General features: G+C 44.4%; 1 protein-coding gene across 2 annotated transcripts in view; it reads right to left on the minus strand.

Annotated features, from left to right (window-relative positions):
- Window positions 1-18171, minus strand: part of LOC121290945 (ribosomal RNA processing protein 1 homolog A) — a 55798-nt gene that overhangs the window by 16770 nt on the left and 20857 nt on the right. For both annotated transcript variants that reach the window (XM_041212005.1, XM_041212006.1), the window contains exons 9-12: window positions 17200-17300; window positions 12758-12855; window positions 12552-12571; window positions 10332-10460 (exon numbers count right to left, since the gene is read on the minus strand). In XM_041212005.1, coding sequence (XP_041067939.1) covers window positions 10332-10460; window positions 12552-12571; window positions 12758-12855; window positions 17200-17300 — 348 coding nt within the window. The remainder of the gene's footprint in view (window positions 1-10331; window positions 10461-12551; window positions 12572-12757; window positions 12856-17199; window positions 17301-18171) is intronic.

The raw sequence follows: 18171 nt of genomic DNA on the forward strand, positions 1-18171 counted from the left end.
TCTCACTGCTGCAGAAAACAGTGTCAATCCTCCTCACTATACTATCCTCTACTACCACTACATTCCTTTTCGCTCTCCCTTGAACGGCTTCCTGTACCACAGTGCCATGGCCAGCCAGCTCCTCCACCTTGCATACTTCACTTTCATCCACACAGGTTGTGAGCATCTCAAACCTGTTTGACAATTGCAAAGCCTGAGGCTCCTCCCCTACTGTCTGCTCAGTCCCATTACCTGCCTCACTGACAGTCACATCCTCCTGTCCCTCACCGCTGACCAAAACAGATGACCCTCTAAGAGGTGTGACTGTCTTCTGGGACAAAGTATCCAGATATCTCTCCCTTATGTTGCGCAGTGTCTGCATTTTGGCTTCCAGATCAATAATCCTGATCCGGAATTCCTCAAGCTGCTTACACTTCCTGCAGGCGTGTTTGACATGGTTACAAGGTGATCAAGGTTAAGAAATAAATAGTCCAGGGTACACAACATTTCAGAAAGACAGACAGAATAGCAAAGGGCAGGGGGCGGGGTGGGGGGGGGAGCTCTGTGTCACAAAACTATAATACATTTCACGTTGTTGTGGTTTATTGTAATGTAGGTTTATGGGTGTGAGTGTAGATGGTTCTGTGTGATGTAACTAGAGTCTGATAGGCTGCAAGCTTGAAATTATCAAAAGTTAGGCGTAAAAGGCATTTGAAATGCAAATGAGTAAACATGGATGAGGTCTTAGCATATAGGGTGTGATGGAAATTTGCATTTTTGGATAAGTGAAGTTGTTTGGGTTTCAAAGGGATGGTAGGGTGTTTACAACTAACAAGATAAATAGGGCAAGGTTATTATGTTAATTTTTCCCAAAAGGTACTGACCACATGGGCAACATGAAAGATTTTTATATTATGGGAAAAGTACATTTCCAAAGACACATGGAACAATAGGATTTACAGAATAGAGAGAAACATATATAAAGAAAGATGATGCTGGAGGTCCATGTAAGATCTAGCAGGTCCCAGGGCTGAGAGAGAAACAACCCTGGGAAAGCCTCCAGCCATGTTTGCAAAAGTCTGTTTTGTCCAGTAACTAAAATTGGAGAAAAGCCTTTGGAATTCCACTGTTGAGTGGGTGCTGTGGTAAACTTGCTGGATTGCTTTAAATTTGAAATCTATTTTGGGCTGCTGTCTTAAAGGGTGTGTGTAGTTGGGAGCCAGTTTAATTAGGAATTTTGGGATTTGTTATAATATTAAGTAACTGTAATCTTATGGATGCGTTTGAAATATTTTCTTTTGTTAATGTTTTAATTTAATTTTTAAAATCTCTAAAGGTGTTCGTGGACTCATGATTTCTGAATTCAGTGCCCAAATCTTCTTGTAATAAATACAAATTTCAAAACTGTTGTGAAAGGGTGACCAAGTTTCCCTTGTGGATTTGGTCTACCCGGCTCATATCACCTGCCACGTCATAATACCTGATAGCAAAGGATGATATAAAGTCTTGAGAGGTAAGGGATCTGGCCTCAGCAGATCATGAAGTAGAATCAGTATGGGTAGAAAATTAAGAATAGCAAGAGTCAGAAATCAGTAGTCTATAGGCCCCTAACAGTAGTTATAACGTTGGTCAGAGCATTAAACAGGAAATCAACGGAGCTTGTGACAAAGGCAATATAATAATTGTTGGGGACTTTAATCTTCGTATAGGCTGGGACAATCAAATTGGCAAGAATTGGCACTCTAGAATATGAGTTAGTGGAATGGTTTTGTTACAGCTTCTTGGAGCAATATGTTGTGGAATCAACTAGGGATAAAGCTATCTTTGATCTAGTATTCTGCAATGAAGCAGAGATAATTAGTAATATTGTAGTGAAAGATCCATTGAGAAATAGTGATCATACCATTGAAAGCTATGTTAAATTTGAAAATGACATACTCCAATCACAAACAATAATCTTTAACTTAAAAAAAAAGCCAATTACATAGGTAAGGGGAGAATTGGCTAGGGTTAACTGGGCAAGTAGACTAAAATGTATGAAGGTTAATGAACATTGGGAAACATTAAAAGAAACAATTAAAAATGTTCAACAAAAATAATTCCATTAAAAAAACTCAGCAAGAAAGGCCCATCTGTGGCTCAATCAGGGAGTTAGGGATGGTATTAGATTCAAAGAAGAGACTTACAAGATTGCAAAAAACAGTAACAAGTCTGAGGATTGGGAGTGTTTCAGAAACCAGCAAAGGGCCACCAAAAAGTTGATAAAAAAGGAAAAAAATAGAATGTGTGAACCAGCTGGAATATAAAAACAGATTGGTAAGAGCTTTTAAAGTGTATATAAAAAGGAAGAGAGTAGCCCAAGTTAACGCTGGACCATTAGAATCAGAGGCAGGAGAAATTATCATGGGGGTTAAACCATGGTTAACCAAGGAAGTTAAGGACTGTATCAAATTTTAAAAAACATACAATGTGGCAAGGATTACTGCTATGCCAGGAAATTGGGAAAGTTTTAAAAACCCATAAAAGATGACCAAAAAATAATAAAGAGGGAGAAAGTAAACTTTGAGAGTAAACTAGCATGTAATATAAAATCAGACAGCAAGAGCTTCTTTAAATATATAAGGATGCGCGGGGCCAAAGTGAACATGGGCCCTTTAGAGAATGAGGCTGGCGAAATAATAATGGGGAACCAGGAATTTTCAGAGGAGTTGAATAAATACTTTTTGCATCAGTCTTCATGGTAGAAGACACTATTAGCATTCCAAAAATATTAAATCATCAAGGGGCAAAAGAAGCGGGAGGAAATAAGTACAATAAGTATCACTAGAGAAAAATACTATGGAAACTAATGGGGCTAAAGGCCAATAAGTCCCCTGGACCTGATGGGTTGCATCCTAGGATACTAAAGGAAGTAGCTACAGAGATAGTGGATGCGCTGTTATCAACCTTCCAAGAATCCTTAGATTCTGGAAAAGTCCCAGAAGATTGGAAAACTGTCAATGTAACACTTTTATTCAAAAACGGGTAACAATAGGCCAGTTAGCTTAATGTCTGTCATTAGGAAAATGCTGGAGTCTATTATAAAAGATATAATAGAGCGTTTAGAAATATATAATCTAATCAAGCAGACTCAGCATGGCTTCATGAAGGGATAATCGTGCCTAACACAATTTATTAGAATTCGTTGTGGCGGTAACAAGCAAATAGATAAAGGGGAACCAGTAGATGTAATATATTTGGATTTCCAAAAGGTGTTCGATAAGGTACCACACATAAGGCTACTTTATAAGAGAAGAGCCCATGGTGTTGGGGGTAGTATATTAGCATGGATAGAGAATTGGCTAGCTAATAGAAGATAGAGAATTGGGATAAGGAGGACATTTTCGGGATGGTAACCTGTAACTAGTGGAGTGCCGCAGGGATCAGTATTGGGGCCTCAATTATTCACAATATATATTAATGACTTGGATGAGGGAAATGAATGTACTATCACCAAGTTTGCAGATGACACAAAAATAGGTGGGAAGGCAAGTGGTGAGGATAACACAAGAGGTCTACAGAGGGATATAGACAGGTTAAGTGAGTAGGCAAAAACTTGGCAGATGGAATATATGGGAAAATGTGAGGTTATGCACTTTGGCAGGAAGAATAGAGGAGCTAAATATTATTTAAATGGAGAAAGACTGCAGAAAGCTGCAACACAGAGATTTGGCAGTCCTTGTGCACGAATCCCAAAAAGCTAACATACAAGTTCGACAGGTAATAGGGAAGGCAAATGGAATGCTGGTCTTAATTTCAAAGGGAATGGAATATAAAAATAGGCTAAAACTATACAAGCCACTAGTTAGACCACACCTAGAATACTGTGAATAATTTTGGTCCCCTTATCCAAGAAAAGATATGCTGGCATTGGACGCAGTCCAGAGAAGGTTCACCAGGTTAATCACGGGTATGGAGGGATTTTCTTACGAGAAGAGGTTGAATAGGTTGGGCCTGTGCTCATTGGAGTTTGTAAGAATGAGAGGACTTTACTGAAACATAAGATTCTTAGGGGGCTTGACAGGGTAGATGCTGAGAGGTTGTTTCCCCTTGTGGGAGAGTCTAGGACCAGAGGGCATAATCTCAGAGTAAAGGGTCACCCATTTAAAACAGAGATAAGGAGGAATTTCTTCTCAGAGGGTAGTGAATCTGTGGAATTCTTTACCGCAGAGGGCTGTAGAGGCTGGGTCGTTAAGTATATTCAAAGCTGAGATAGGCAGATTTTTAATCAGTAAGGGAATCAAGGGTTATGGGGAAAAGGCAGGAAAGTAGAGTTGAGGATTATCAGATCAGCCATGATCTCATTGAATAGCGGAGCAGACTGGATGGGCCGAATGGCCTACTTCTGCTCCTACGTCTTATGGAATGGGGAAAATGCAGAGGCACTGGACAAATATTGTGCGCTCATCTTTACTGTAGAAGACACAAGTCTCATTCCAGAAATGAATGGTAAACCAGGGGCAGATGGGACCTGTACAAGAAAGACGGGTTATACCTTAACAGAACTGGGACTAGTGTCCTCATGGGCTGGTGCTGTTGGGGAGGGTTTAAACTAGATTGGCAGGGAACCTGGCGGTAATTCAGAGTGCAGAGGAGAAAACCTGGCAGTGGGAAGGAGAGAAGTATCAACAGAGAGTTGCATCAAGGTAGATAGGATACTTGGGAGAGTTTGACAGAATTAGATTAGACAACAGTAAGTCATTGGGTGGGGTCAGAATAAGCGGGAAAGTAAAAATGCCTAAATCAGGATTAATGTGCATGTACGTGAATGCACGGAGTTTGGTAAACTGAAGGCACAGGTTGACAAATGAAATTATGATATTATTGCTATATCAGAGACGTGGCTCAAAGAAGGGCAGGACTGGTTGTTAAATATTCCTGGGTACAAGGTGTTTAGGAGAGACAGGAAAGGGAGAAAACAGGAAGGGGAGTGGCAATATTGGTTAAAGATGGTACTGCAGTACTGGAGAGAGAGGATGCTCCAGAGGGGTCAAGGACAGAATCTCTCTAGCTAGAAGTAAGGAATGGGAAAGGTGCAATAACATTGATTGGTGTAGTATATGCACCATGGAGGAACAAATTTGCAAAGAAATTACAGAGAGGTGCAAGAGTTCTAGATTAACCATAATGGGGGACTTCAATTATCCAGTAGATAGACTGGGATAGGAATAGTACAAAACATTAAGAGGGGAGTGTGTTCCTGCAATGTGTTCAAGATAATTTTCTACAACAGTGTGTTTCCGGTCCAATGGGAGGACATGCTCTTTTGGACCTGGTTCTGGGGAATGAGTTGGCCCAAGTGGATCAAACATTAGTAGGATCTCTAGGGGACACTGGCCATTGTATCATAAGGTTTAGGTTAATCATGGAAAAGGACAGAACAATCCAAAGCAGGGATAATTAATTGGAGAAAAGCCAGCTTCGATGGGACGAGAATGCACCTGAGTCAAGTGAATTGGAATCGAATGTTGGCAGAAAAGACAGTGGCTGAACAAGGGGCCACCTTCAAAGAAAAAGTGTTGCAGGCAGTGACAAGGTATATTCCCTTGAAGGGGAAAAGGTCAGACAAAAATCCAGAATGCCCTGTATGACGAGATAGAGGTAAAGATGAAAAAGAAGAATGATGTCAGGTAGAAAATACAATGGACAATCAGGGAAGTGAAAAAACTAATAAGAAAAGCAATGAGAGAGCATGAAAAGAGGCTAGCAGCGAACATGAGAGGGAATCCCAAGGTCTTCTATAAGCATGTAAATAATAAAAGGATGGTAAAAGATAGAGTAGGCCCAATTAGGGACAAAAAAAAGGGACTTGCACATGGAGGCTGCAGAACCAGCGGAGGTTTGCATCTGTCTTTACAAAGGAAGAACTTGCTACCAAGCTGAGGTGAGAGGTAACTGGTACACTAGAAGAATTTAGAATTGAGGAGGAGGTAGTGTTGGAAAGGCTATCTTTACTTAAAATAGGTAAGGTGCCAAAGTCAGATGACATGCATCCAAGGGTACTGAGGGAAGTGAAAGTGGAAATTCCAGAGGCACTAGTGATAATCTTCCAGTCTTCCTTAGACACAGGGGAGGTGCCAGAGGGCTGGAGAACATTGAATGTTACACCCTTGTTCAAAAAGGGGTGCAAGGATAAAGCCGGCAACTACAGACCAATCAGTTTGACTTCAGTCATGGGGGAACTTCTGGAAACTATAGTGCAGGATAAAATCAATAATCACTAAGACAAGCGCAGGATAATTAAGCAAAGCCAGCATACATAATACATTTAAGTCTGGGATAGACAGATTTTTGGGGTCTCAGGGAATCAAGAGATATGGGGAGCAGGCAGGAAGTGGAGTTGAAACCCTAGATCAGTCATGATCATACCGAATGGCAGAGCAGGCTCAAAAGGCCACATGGTCCACTCCTGCTCCTATTTCTTGTGTGCTCTCTCAAACCAAGGTCAGCTCTCACTATTATATTGGTGTCATCCATAATTGACAGTGTTATCCCACACCTTTTCTTAGCTTCCTCTCCTTCCAAAACGTCAGGAACTCTTGAATATTCTGGTCTCAGCCCTGGTCATTCTGTAGCTGTCTCTGTCTAATGGCCATCAGGTCCATGTTCACACTGCTTCTCCTGGTGAGGGTCATGGTGGCAGGAAGTTGACCAGTGCCGACCAGATTTCCCTTTGCTCAGCTACAGATTCCAGCTTCTCCTGAGGCATTCCCAGTCGTTCCCAGGCCGACCAAGAGATGTAATCCCTCCAGTGTGTCCTGGGTCGGCCTCGATATCTCTGCCCTGTGGACCGAGCACGGTACAGCTCCAATGGAAGCCTACAACCACCTCAACTGGCCCCCCTCGATCCGAAGGAACAATGACTCTACTCCAAGAGTCTCCCAGATTGCTGAACTCCTCACCCTGCTCTGGAGAGTACACACAGCAACCCTGCGGAGAAACCTTATTTCCGTTGCTTGTACCGCAAGCTTATTCTTTCAGTCATTGCCCACAGCTTATGACCATAAGTGAGGATTGGGACAAAGACTGACCGGTAAACAGAAAGCTTCGTCCTAAAACTCAGCTCCCACTTCACCACCACGGACCGGTAGAGCGCCTGCACAACAGCAGCCATTGCACAGATCTGCTGGTCAATCTCATGCTTCCCCCTGCCATCACTCACGAACAAGTCCCAAGACACTTGGACTTCTCCACTAAGGGAAGCTGCTCTCCCCACACCTGGAGAGAGTAACCCACTCTTTTCTGGGAGGGAACCATGACCTCAGATTTGCAGCTGCTGATCCACATCCCAGCCACGTTACACTCGACAGCAAAACATTCAAGTGTACGCTGGAGATCAGAGTCCGATGAGGCACGCAGCACAACAGCATCTGCAAACAGCAGAGATGCCACCCTCAAGCCCCCAAACTGGAGATTCTCCATACGCGGCTGCACCTTGATATCCTGTCCATGAAAATCACAGTCAGGAGTGGAAACAAGATGCACCCTTAGCAGAGTCCAACGCCTACCATGAACAAATTTGACTTAATATGGAGAATGCAGACACAGCTCTCGCTCCGTGAACAGAGGGACCTGATAGCACACAGAAGCAGCACCGGTACCTCATATTCCTGCAGCGCTTCCCACAAAATATCCTGAGGAACATGGTCAAATGCTTTCTCCAGGTCTACAAAACTGAGAGAGACCAGATTAGCAAGCTCCCACAAACCCTCAAATATGAGAGGGGGTGAAGAGCTGATCCACTGTTCCATGGCCAAAGTGGAATCCACATTGTTCCTCCTGAATCTGAGGTTTGACTGACGGATGATGTCTCCTCTCCAGCACTCTGGCGTAGGCTTTCCTGGGAAGGCTGAGGAGTGTGATCCCTCTATAACTGGAACTTTCTTAAAGATGGGGATCACCACCACCACCCAAGTATGTCAATCCAGTAGGTACCACCCTTGCTTTCAACGCAACATTGAACTGGAGGAACAGCACCTCATCTTCCGACTAAGCACTTTACAGCCTTCCCGACTGAATATTGAGTTTAACAACTTTAGATCATGAACTCTCTCTTCCATCCCCACCCCCTTTCCGATCCCCCCCTTTTCCAATAATTTATATAGATTTTTCTTTTCCCACCTATTTCCATTATTTTTAAATGTATTTCCATCCATTGTTTTATCTCTACCTTTTAGTCTATTTCGATCCCTTCCCCCCACACCTCCCCCACTAGGGCTATTTGTACCTTGCTCGTCCTGCTTTCTACCCTTAATGTCACCTATTAGCACATTCCTTAGCTAATATCACCACCATCAACACCTCTTTGTCCTTTTGTCTATGACATCTTTTGGCAATCTATCACTGGACTTCTATCCAGCTCTACTTGTCCCACCTCCCCCTTAAACCAGCTTATATTTCACCTCCTTTCTATTTTTCCTTAGTTCTGTTGAAGAGTCACACGGACTCGAAACGTTAACTGTATTCCTCTCCGCAGATGCTGCCAGACCTGCTGAGTTTTTCCAGGTATTTTTATTTTTGTATTGAAGAGGCGCCAGTTTGGCAGTGAGTGCGGCTGTCAGGTCACAGACATATATTTCTATTTGAGCTGACAATTCATCCATTTTGTTACAAATGCTACAGGCATTCAGATACAGTTCGTTTTACTATTTTTGCAAACTGATGGATTAAATTTTCCTGCCACACATTGATTATCATTATCCTTACTGCTACCTTGGCTTGTTCTTTCCCACATCTTCCCTCACTTGACTCCTCACCCCTACAATTTAAAGTCCTCTCTACTGCCCCCTGTTCTACGGCTCATCAGGATATCTGAACCATGCTGGGACCAGTGCAGACTGTCCCAACACTGCAGCTCCCACTTTGCTCAGTGCTGATGCCCCATGAATCAAAACCCATTTTTTCCCAGGCCAAACTCTGATCCACACACTTAACTCTCTACTTTGATTTACTCTACACCAATTTGCTCATGGCTCAGGTAATAATCCAGAGACTATTACCTCTGAGGTTCTACTTTTTAATTTAGCTCCTGGCTGGTCATACTCCCTTAGAAGAACCTCTATCCTAGTTCTAGCTATGTTGTTGGTACCTACGTGGACCACAATAACTGGATCCTCCCCCTCCCACTGCAAGTTCCTCTCCAGCCCAGAGCAGACGTACCAAACCCTGGCACCGGGCAGGGATTTGGACACTCGTTCTCGGCCACAGAAAACAGTGTCCATTCATTAATGTAAATTCATATTTACTGCCCACTCCCCCCCCCACCGCCTCCACCACCCCCCCCACCCCCCCAACCGCTTGAATGGCTTCCTATACCACAGAACCACAGTCAGTTCCCTCATCCATCTTGCAGCCCCGTTCTCATCCATACAAGCTGCAAGGACCTCAAACATGCTGGACAACTGCAAGTGCTGAGGCTCCTCCACTCCTACCTTCGCGATCCTGATGCCTGTCTCTCTCGTAGTCACACCTTCCGGTCCCCTGACCCTGGGCCAAATCAGACCAACCTATCCCAAGGGATGTGACTGCCTCCTGGAATCAAGTCTCCAGGTAACTTTCCCCCTTCCTAATGCATCGCAGTGTCCATAGCTTGGCCTCCAGCTCATTAGCTCTAAGCCGAAGCTCCTCAAGCCAGACATATTCATCCCGATGCGACCTCTTCTCTCCAATCCGGATGCTCCCTCCTCTCCTCTCTCCAATCCCGATGCTCCCTCCTCTCCTCTCTCCAATCCTGATGCTCCCTCCTCTCCTCTCTCCCATCCCGACGCTCCCTCATCTCCTCTCTCCCATCCCGATGCTCCCTCCTCTCCTCTCTCCCATCCTGCTGCTCCCTCCTCTCCTCTCTCCAATCCTGATGCTCCCTCCTCTCCTCTCTCCCGTCCCGACGCTCCCTCCTCTCCTCTCTCCCATCCCGACGTTCCCTCCTCGCCTCTCTCCCATCCCGATGCTCCCTCCTCTCCTCTCTCCCGTCCCGATGCTCCCTCCTCTCCTCTCTCCCGTCCCGCTGCTCCCTCCTCTCTCCAATCCCGATGCTCCCTCCTCTCCTCTCTCCTGTCCCGCTGCTCCCTCCTCTCTCCAATCCCGATGCTTCCTCCTCTCCTCTCTCCCGTCCCAATGCTCCCTCCTCTCTCCAATCCCGATGCTCCCTCCTCTCCTCTCTCCAATCCCGATGTGCCCCCTTCTCTCCAATCCCAATGCGCCCTCCTTTTCCCTCTCCAATCTCGATGTGCCCACCTCTCCTCTCTCTCTAATCCCGACGCTCCCTCCTCTCCCCATTTTCAATGTTAAACAAATGAACACGGAATGAAGCTTACCTACTCCTTCCTGTTTCTCCTCCAAAACATTTTCCAGTCTTTGTTTCTTCTTTCTCTTTCTCCTGCAAAAATCCTCATCCTCCTCATCTGTAGACAGCTCTTCAGGGAAATCATCTTGTGGAAAGATTCCTGCGCACGAAACACAGATTTCACATTGCATAATCACACGACAAGCTCACAGAGACGTTAAAAAGGTACATGGTGATCCTAATTTCTATTGAGGTAGAGAGCACAAAAACAAAAAAAAAACTAAACCTTTTATGCCTTGTTCTGCACTCTTCCACCTCACTTTGAACTCTATCTGCCACAGTTTTGTTCAGAGGACAGTTTTCAGATAATTGACAAATGGAGCTGTTTCACAAACCAAGTTATCATGATCTCGAATGTACTGCCAAAAAGGCAGGTGCAGGAAGCACATTTCATTAAAACTTTCCAAATAGGAATTAGATAATTATTGAAAAGGAAAACATTTGAAAGAGCTTGCGAAAAGTGACCAAATGGAGAGAGCTACTGAAGTGTCAGTAGAGGGATGATGGGCTGAATGGCCTCCAAGGTGATGTAAGATTCAACGAATACTGACTGCAAAACACACTTATCCATAGTTCAACTCACTGCAAACCATCAGCACCTTCATTAATCAGCTCTACTCAGTAGGGAGTGTGAAGAGCAGCAGGACCTGATCTGAACCCATCCTATGTCCAGGACTGTTACAGGCTGCCTACTTTGCTTAACCAGTATTCTGCTAAAGAGCGTTTTTGCCAACTTTCACAGCAGGGTTCAGTAATCAAGAAGTAACTGAACTCTACACCTGCCTTACTGATGACATTTCAGAATGACAGGGAAATTCCATGTCAGGTTCTATCCATAGTTCATTTGTTAATAGGTTGCACAGCAAGGAGAATTGATCATTTCTCTTTTTGGCCATACATTCCCAGGACAGGTACAGCACGGGGGGTAGATACAGAGTAAAGCACCCTCTACACAGTCCACATCAAGCTGAAGCAGTATATATCTAAATGCAAGACCTGGGCAATATCCAGACTTGGGCTAACAAGTGGCAAGAAACAATCACGTCACACAAGTGCCAGACAATGATCAACTCCAACAAGAGCAAATCTAACCATTGCCCTTTGATGTTCAATTGCATTATCATCACTGAATCCCCCACTATCAACATCCTCGGGGTTACCATTGACCAGAAACTGAACTGGACTAGCCATATAAATACTGTGGCTACAAGAGGTCAAAGGTGGGGAACCCTGTGACGAGTAACTCACCTCCTGACTCCCCAAAGCATGTCCACCATCTACAAGGCACAAGTCAGGAGTGTGATAGAATATTCCCCTCTTGCCTGGATGAGTGCAGCTTCCACAATACTCAAGAAGCTGGACACCATCCAGGACAAAGCAGCCCACTTGATTGGCACCACATCCATAAACATTCACTCCCTCCACCACCGATGCACAGTAGCAGCAGTGTGTGTACCATCTACAAGATGCACCGCAGGAATTTACCAAGGCTCCTTACACAACACCTTCCAAACCCACGACTGCTGCCATCTAAAAGAACAATGCCAGTAAACACAGGGGAACACCACCACCTGCAAGTTCCCCTCCGAGTCACTCAGCATCCTGACTGGAAAATATATCGCCGTTCCTTCACTGCCACAGGGTCAAAATCCTGGAACCCCCTCTCTAACAGCACTGTGGGTGTACCTACACCACATGGACTGCAGCGGCTCAAGACAGCTCACCACCTTCTCAAGGGCAACTAGGGATGGGCAATAAATGCTGGTCTGGCCAGCGACACCCACATGTTGTGAATTAATTTTTAAAAGCTCTCCCAGGACAGGTACAGCACAAGGTTAGATATAGAGCAAAGCTGCCTTTATATTAGGAAAGTTCCCTCTAGTGGATCAATCGAACAGTTCCATTTACCACCTTCCATTCCTGTGGTGTACGCAGAGGAATGAATCATTTGCTCAGTGCTAAACTGGTGTATCAGGCTCCTGTATTTATTCAACTCTTCTGTGTCACAAGAAAAGCTCAGCTCATCCCTCACTCCCTGAACCTATTCAAGCACCTCAGCTCATTCAAAAGTTAGAAAGCTAGAAGTTTGAAAATTGACCCCTGAAGGTCATCTCTTGTTGAGATTAGTCATTCCTTTGAATAAGCTGCAAAATATCCAGCACATGGTATAGACTGGGTGAAGCTCGCCCACCTTCAGCTAAATCCCGGAACCTAATGGGGAGAAAAAAGAACAGTGCTTAGAGCAAGACAAGGAAATATGAGCAGTCACACAAATTCTACAGTATTACAGTACCCAGGGTCTGTGAGATATGGCTGGGATTAGTGAGAAGGTTGGAAAATGAAAGGGGCATTTGTTTAGACAGAATCTAATACCAAAATGCACAGAAAGGCACTTACTTTTTCACTAACTTATAGAGACGCTTCCTGTTCTGGGCTGGAGTGCTTCCCCTGCTGGAGAGCTGGAACAATCGATCAGCAAGAGCTGCATAGTCGAACTGCGCACCAATAAGAAACAACAGAACTTTAGTATGCCTCATGTTCCAAATTGCAAATGATGAGCCCTGAGGCAACGAAGACTCTGCTGCTATTAATGCATTATCCATTCTGGTATTACAACAGAGGCTAAACTGATAAAAAACACTTCATTTGCTGTAAAGAGCTTTGGGGTATCCTTAAGTTGTGAAATGCTATATAGAAATGTAAACTGTTCTCCAAAAAGAGACAATTCTTCAGCATACCCCACCTGCTGAAAGAACAGCTAGGAAGCATTAACAAAAGGACCACAAAACACTTTGGGGGGAGGGGTAGTGGAAGGTGAAACTGTTTTCCTAATATCCCACACAAGGTTCCCAAGCATTCTCCTGCTTTTATGAAAACTACACATACCTCGTAGGAGTGTGGGAAGTCCAGGAGTGGGCAGCACATGTGCGGATCTGCACCTTTACATTCTCTGGGCCCACAACTGGCCCAGCACGCCTGGGCATGAAGAACAACAGCGTGAAAACCTGGGTCATCGCTGGCAAGTGTCCCAGGCAGGGGTCAGGGACAGGAAGAGCTCCCAGTTAAGTTAGAAAGTAGGTAAAGAGTTGCAGTTAACAGACTTTAAGCGAAGAGGGCTCAGGGGAAGGGCTGGTCATCAAACCGGGACCAGGGCAAGCGCTGAATATCAAAGTTGACAGCCAAAGGTTGGTAACTCCGGGCTGTGGGCCCCTGGGGCGAAGGTACCACTTTGGAGCTGTACTGAGCTCTACTGTTCTGCTTGGCACAGCCGAAGATGTGCTTGAGAGTCGCTGCCTGAGTGCAGACTCGGGAATCTGGGGGAACAGAATTTAGGGAGATGAGATTGAAATCCTGTGAGGTGGGCTGTTGTTGATGCTGTCCACGATGGCTACTTTTGGAGGGAATTCCCAGGTTAGATGTTGGAAGGCGAAGATGGGAATCCCTTGAGAGAGAGAGAGAGAGAGAGAGAGGGAGACAGAGTTTCAGTGAGGTTGGTTGACTCAGCGTTCACTGACGTCTGGGTGGGTTATTGAGAAATCCATGGACTCTGCCTTGGTCGGATCTACCATTTATTGTGCAGTGTGATGTGTTCGACCACAGTTTGCCTGTTAATTCACATGTGCCTCAGATTATCCCCTGAATGTAAGAGTATAAGATCGATATGGTAAATTGTTGTATCTTTCTGATCTTGTAAAGTTTATTTTTGTTTGTTCAAAACCTGTGGAATCCTGTGGCTTTATTCACTGAGCAAGTGTCTTGAATCTCAAACTTTGTCTACTTTAAACAAAATGTTATTCGTCCCAAATCAAATCCTACTAAAAACCTGGGCATCTGGTCAAAGGTCATAACATTTTGTATAGAATGGCCTGTTCATAGCAAGCTCGTACCTTACCATGGTTTTGAATAATTGAAATGATACTTTCCATCACATGGTCTTTGACACATATTCTTTATGCAGTTTGTAAACATCACAGAGTGCAGAATGCAAGCAAAGTGAGCTGATAGGAGTTTGATGAGAGGTGAGTTTTAAGTGTCAATATCTTTCTAAAACTCAAGTCTGCAGTTAGCATTCAACTGCTATTTACTTAAAAGTTAATAAACTAAAGTAAGTTTCTTCTAGCCTTGGGCAGGGATAAAGAAGCTCTACTCAAGAGCTGATTAGTTAGTTGGCTAACTAGTCCAATCTAGTTGTTGCAGTCTCAGCTCCAAAGACTATAAATATAGAGGTCTGGGTGCAGCTTTGCAAATGGAGTGCAGACTGCAAGCAGAGTGAACTGATATGAGTTTGGTGACGGGGAGGAGTTGCCTTTTCTTTCTACTTTATTCTTCAGTGCAGCTGAAGGAGCTGGTTGGTGAGTAACTGGTGAACCAATTAGGAATTAAGAAACGTATGACTCTTAGTGAGGGTGATACTAGCATTTAATAAGGACAGTAAACTGTAGTATACATAGGAATTACTCTGAAGTTAATTAAGAAAGCAATTAAATTCAATCAACTAAATAACAAGTAACAATGGCAGGACAAGTATTGTGTTGCAGCTGTGGAACATGGGCACTCCTGAAAACCAACGCAATCCATGACAAACACGTCTGCAGAAAGTGTAGGCAGCTAGAGGAATTCTGGATGAGGATTACTGATCTGGAAGCAGAACTGCAGACACTGCGCATCAGGGACGGGGAGATACATGGACACTTTGTACCAGAAGACGGTTCATACTTCTTAGAATAGGATCGCATATCTTGGTCAGCAATGAGGGACAGGAGGGTGCGACCATGAGTGAAGCAGGTAAAGGGGCAGAGCAAACAGTACTGGAGGAGCTTCAAACTTTGCAACTGTCAAATAGGTTTGAGGTGCTTGCAACCTGTGAGGGCGAAAGCGAGGTCTGCAGGGTGAGACTGGCCACAGCATCATGGTACAGGAAGCCATTCAAACAGAGGAAGCAAAAGAAGGAATGTTGTGGTGGTAGGGGACAGTATAGGACAGTATAGTCAGGGGGATAGACACTGTTCTCTGCAGCTGAGCACGAGAATCCAGAAGGCTGTGTTGTCTGCTCAGGATCTGTGCTCAGGGCTGGAGAGGAACTTACAGTGGGAGGATGAGGGCCCAGTTGTTGTGGTCCATGTAATTACCAATGACACAGGTAGAACTAGGAAAGAGATTCTGCATGAGGGTATGAGGAGCTCGGAACCAAGTTAAAAAGCAGAATTTCAAAGGTAATAATTTCTGGATTATTACCTGAGCCACGTGTAAACTAGCACAGGGTAAATGAAATTAGAGAGATGAATGCATGGCTCAAAGGTTGATATAGAGGAAGAGAGTTCCAGTCCATGGGGCCCTGGCACCTGTACTGGAGAAAGTGGGATCTGTACCGTTGGAACAGTCTACACCTGAGCTGTGCTGGGACTGATGTTCTTGCAAGCCACATAACTAGGGAAGTAGAGAGGGTTTGAAACTAAATAGGGATCAAATTTTGGAGGATGTGGTAAATCTAAGAGTAGAGACAAGGCCAGAAAGGTATTAACAAGGGAAACGTGGGAGTGGTGTATGGGTCCCTTAACAGTAACCAGACGCTAGAATTGCACTGACAAGCAGTTTAAGATTGTCAGTTGGGCTTGCAATGTGGTGCATATGCATATACTGGAAGCTACATGTATTAACACACAGGGCCCCGTTCTTTGCAGACAGAAACGAACACGTACATGCATTGCGCATGTTTCAGCGAAATAAAATAAGTGACAGCCATTTGCTGACTCATTCCTCAGGGCAATGCCTTGACCAATCAGGGTCAAGCTGTCTGGTTTAAATTTCAAACAATGCTTGGCAGTTAACTGTTAGTCACCATCAGTGGCGCATTCTCCATGGCAACGCCACTTGCCAACCAATCAGCACTCTCTTCATATACAGCATAAATTGTTATTTTCCCATTATATTGGTATTCTTGCAAGTGCAAAGAGAAAAGCTTAGGCATATCTCTTTTTTCAGCACTACTCAGGTACACCTGTTACCCACTGTTAATTCCATCTGGTCCAGGGACTTTGTGGATCTTTAAACTTGTCCCATGTTTGCCCGTGACTAGAATTAATCTGCAACCTTCTAACTGGAAACCCAATGTAAGAATCTATTCATTATATGTACCTGATCCTGACCTTTAGAATTAATTTTACCAGACCCCACATGATTTACCTCTATTAACAGTTGTAAAATGTTAAACCCTCTGCTGCTTGCTGCAATTCTCTTCCTTTAATAGGTTTAAAAAATCATTTTCAAGATGTGGGCTTCGCTGGCTGAGCCAGCATTTATTGCCCATCCCTAATTGCCCTTGAGAAGGTGGTGGTGAGCTGCCTTCTTGAGCCGCTGCAGTCCATGTGGTGTAGGTACACCCACAGTGCTGTTAGGAAGGGAGTTCCAGGATTTTGACCCAGCGACTGTGAGTAATGGCGATATATTTCCAAGTCAAGCTTGGGGCTAGGATTAGACCATGAGTTAGTGAGGGAACAGTGATAAGTTCCCTTCACTCAAGTTGGGTCTTACTGACAGTCGGATAGATTTTACCGTCAGTTTATCTGGTGCCAGCCCACAAATGAGCGGAATTCCATTTAACAATTTTTTGATTGTAGCACTGTAGTCCAGTGAGTTTGATTGTAGTCCAGTACGATACCCAATGGGACCAAGCTATGCTCCAAGGCAGCCAAGTCTATTGACTGGGCTGTGCTGGTTTCACAGGTTTTTGCAGGTTTAAAAGGATCCAGCTTCACTATTGAGCTGCTTAACAATTCCATTCAAGAAACCACTACACGTTAAAATTTAAGAAGCTATCGTTATTTAAAATCAAGCAGTACCTGGAGGACAGGTCCGATGTCATCATCATATCCAGACTGATTCGAGTTCTCTCCCTCTCTATGCAGCTTCAGCAACTCGTCACCTTTCTCAGATGTGGAACCTGTGCAAATGTGACAACCTGATCATTATTTCAACACCGGGGAACTTTTAAATTCTTCTGCACCCAGCTGTAGGTTTAACACATTAATCTGGAAGTTTTGCAGTGTTTCTGAAATCACAAGTGCTCCAAACATAAAAGACAGCACAGCTTCTGAACCTCGCAGAGCCCTATCTGAAGGTTGATTTTAAGACTGCTCCCAGTGGATTGTCTGCTCCTCCCACTCTTCCCACGCCAAGGCAAAATGAAAATTCTCATTTTCTGGGAGGGACAGCGTGTTATATCGGTGTTCCTCATCACGTATTTGTACTCACACATGGTGGCACCTGATGCCTCAGTACTGCCTGGAATGGTGAGTTTGCCAATGCCAGCTGGAGATAAAGCTTAGGCCTTGAGGCATGTGTGTGCAGGCAGATGATAGGAGGAGAAAATCTGCTACCCCTGGGCAAAGAAAGAGAAAATCAAACAGAATTCCAGTCACGAATGGCAAACAAGCAACTGGCGTTGAACAAGTAGTGAGCTGGAAAATGATCTAGCTGAACAGGGAAGCAGGCTCCAGAGGCTGAATGGCCTCCTCCTGCTTGTATTTTATAACTCCATTGGAAGTGTGCCTGTATGTAAAACAACCTTGGCAGGACAGGCTCAGCTGGGATCTCTCTCTAGTTGTTGATTATATTCAGGCTCAAGTATGAAGAATGGCTCTTTGTGTAAGATATGGCAGAAGTTTCATTACCTGCACCCCCATTCCATTGACAGTGTTCCTGCGGAACCGGTACCCTGAGAAGACTCATACTGTAATCGAAACACAGGTGCTGCCAGGCAGACTGAGTTTTTCCAGCATTTTACTCTTATTCTCTCAGTGTCTAACCCTGGC

This window comes from Carcharodon carcharias, chromosome 18 (genome assembly GCF_017639515.1).
Source record: "Carcharodon carcharias isolate sCarCar2 chromosome 18, sCarCar2.pri, whole genome shotgun sequence".
NCBI lineage: Eukaryota > Metazoa > Chordata > Chondrichthyes > Lamniformes > Lamnidae > Carcharodon > Carcharodon carcharias.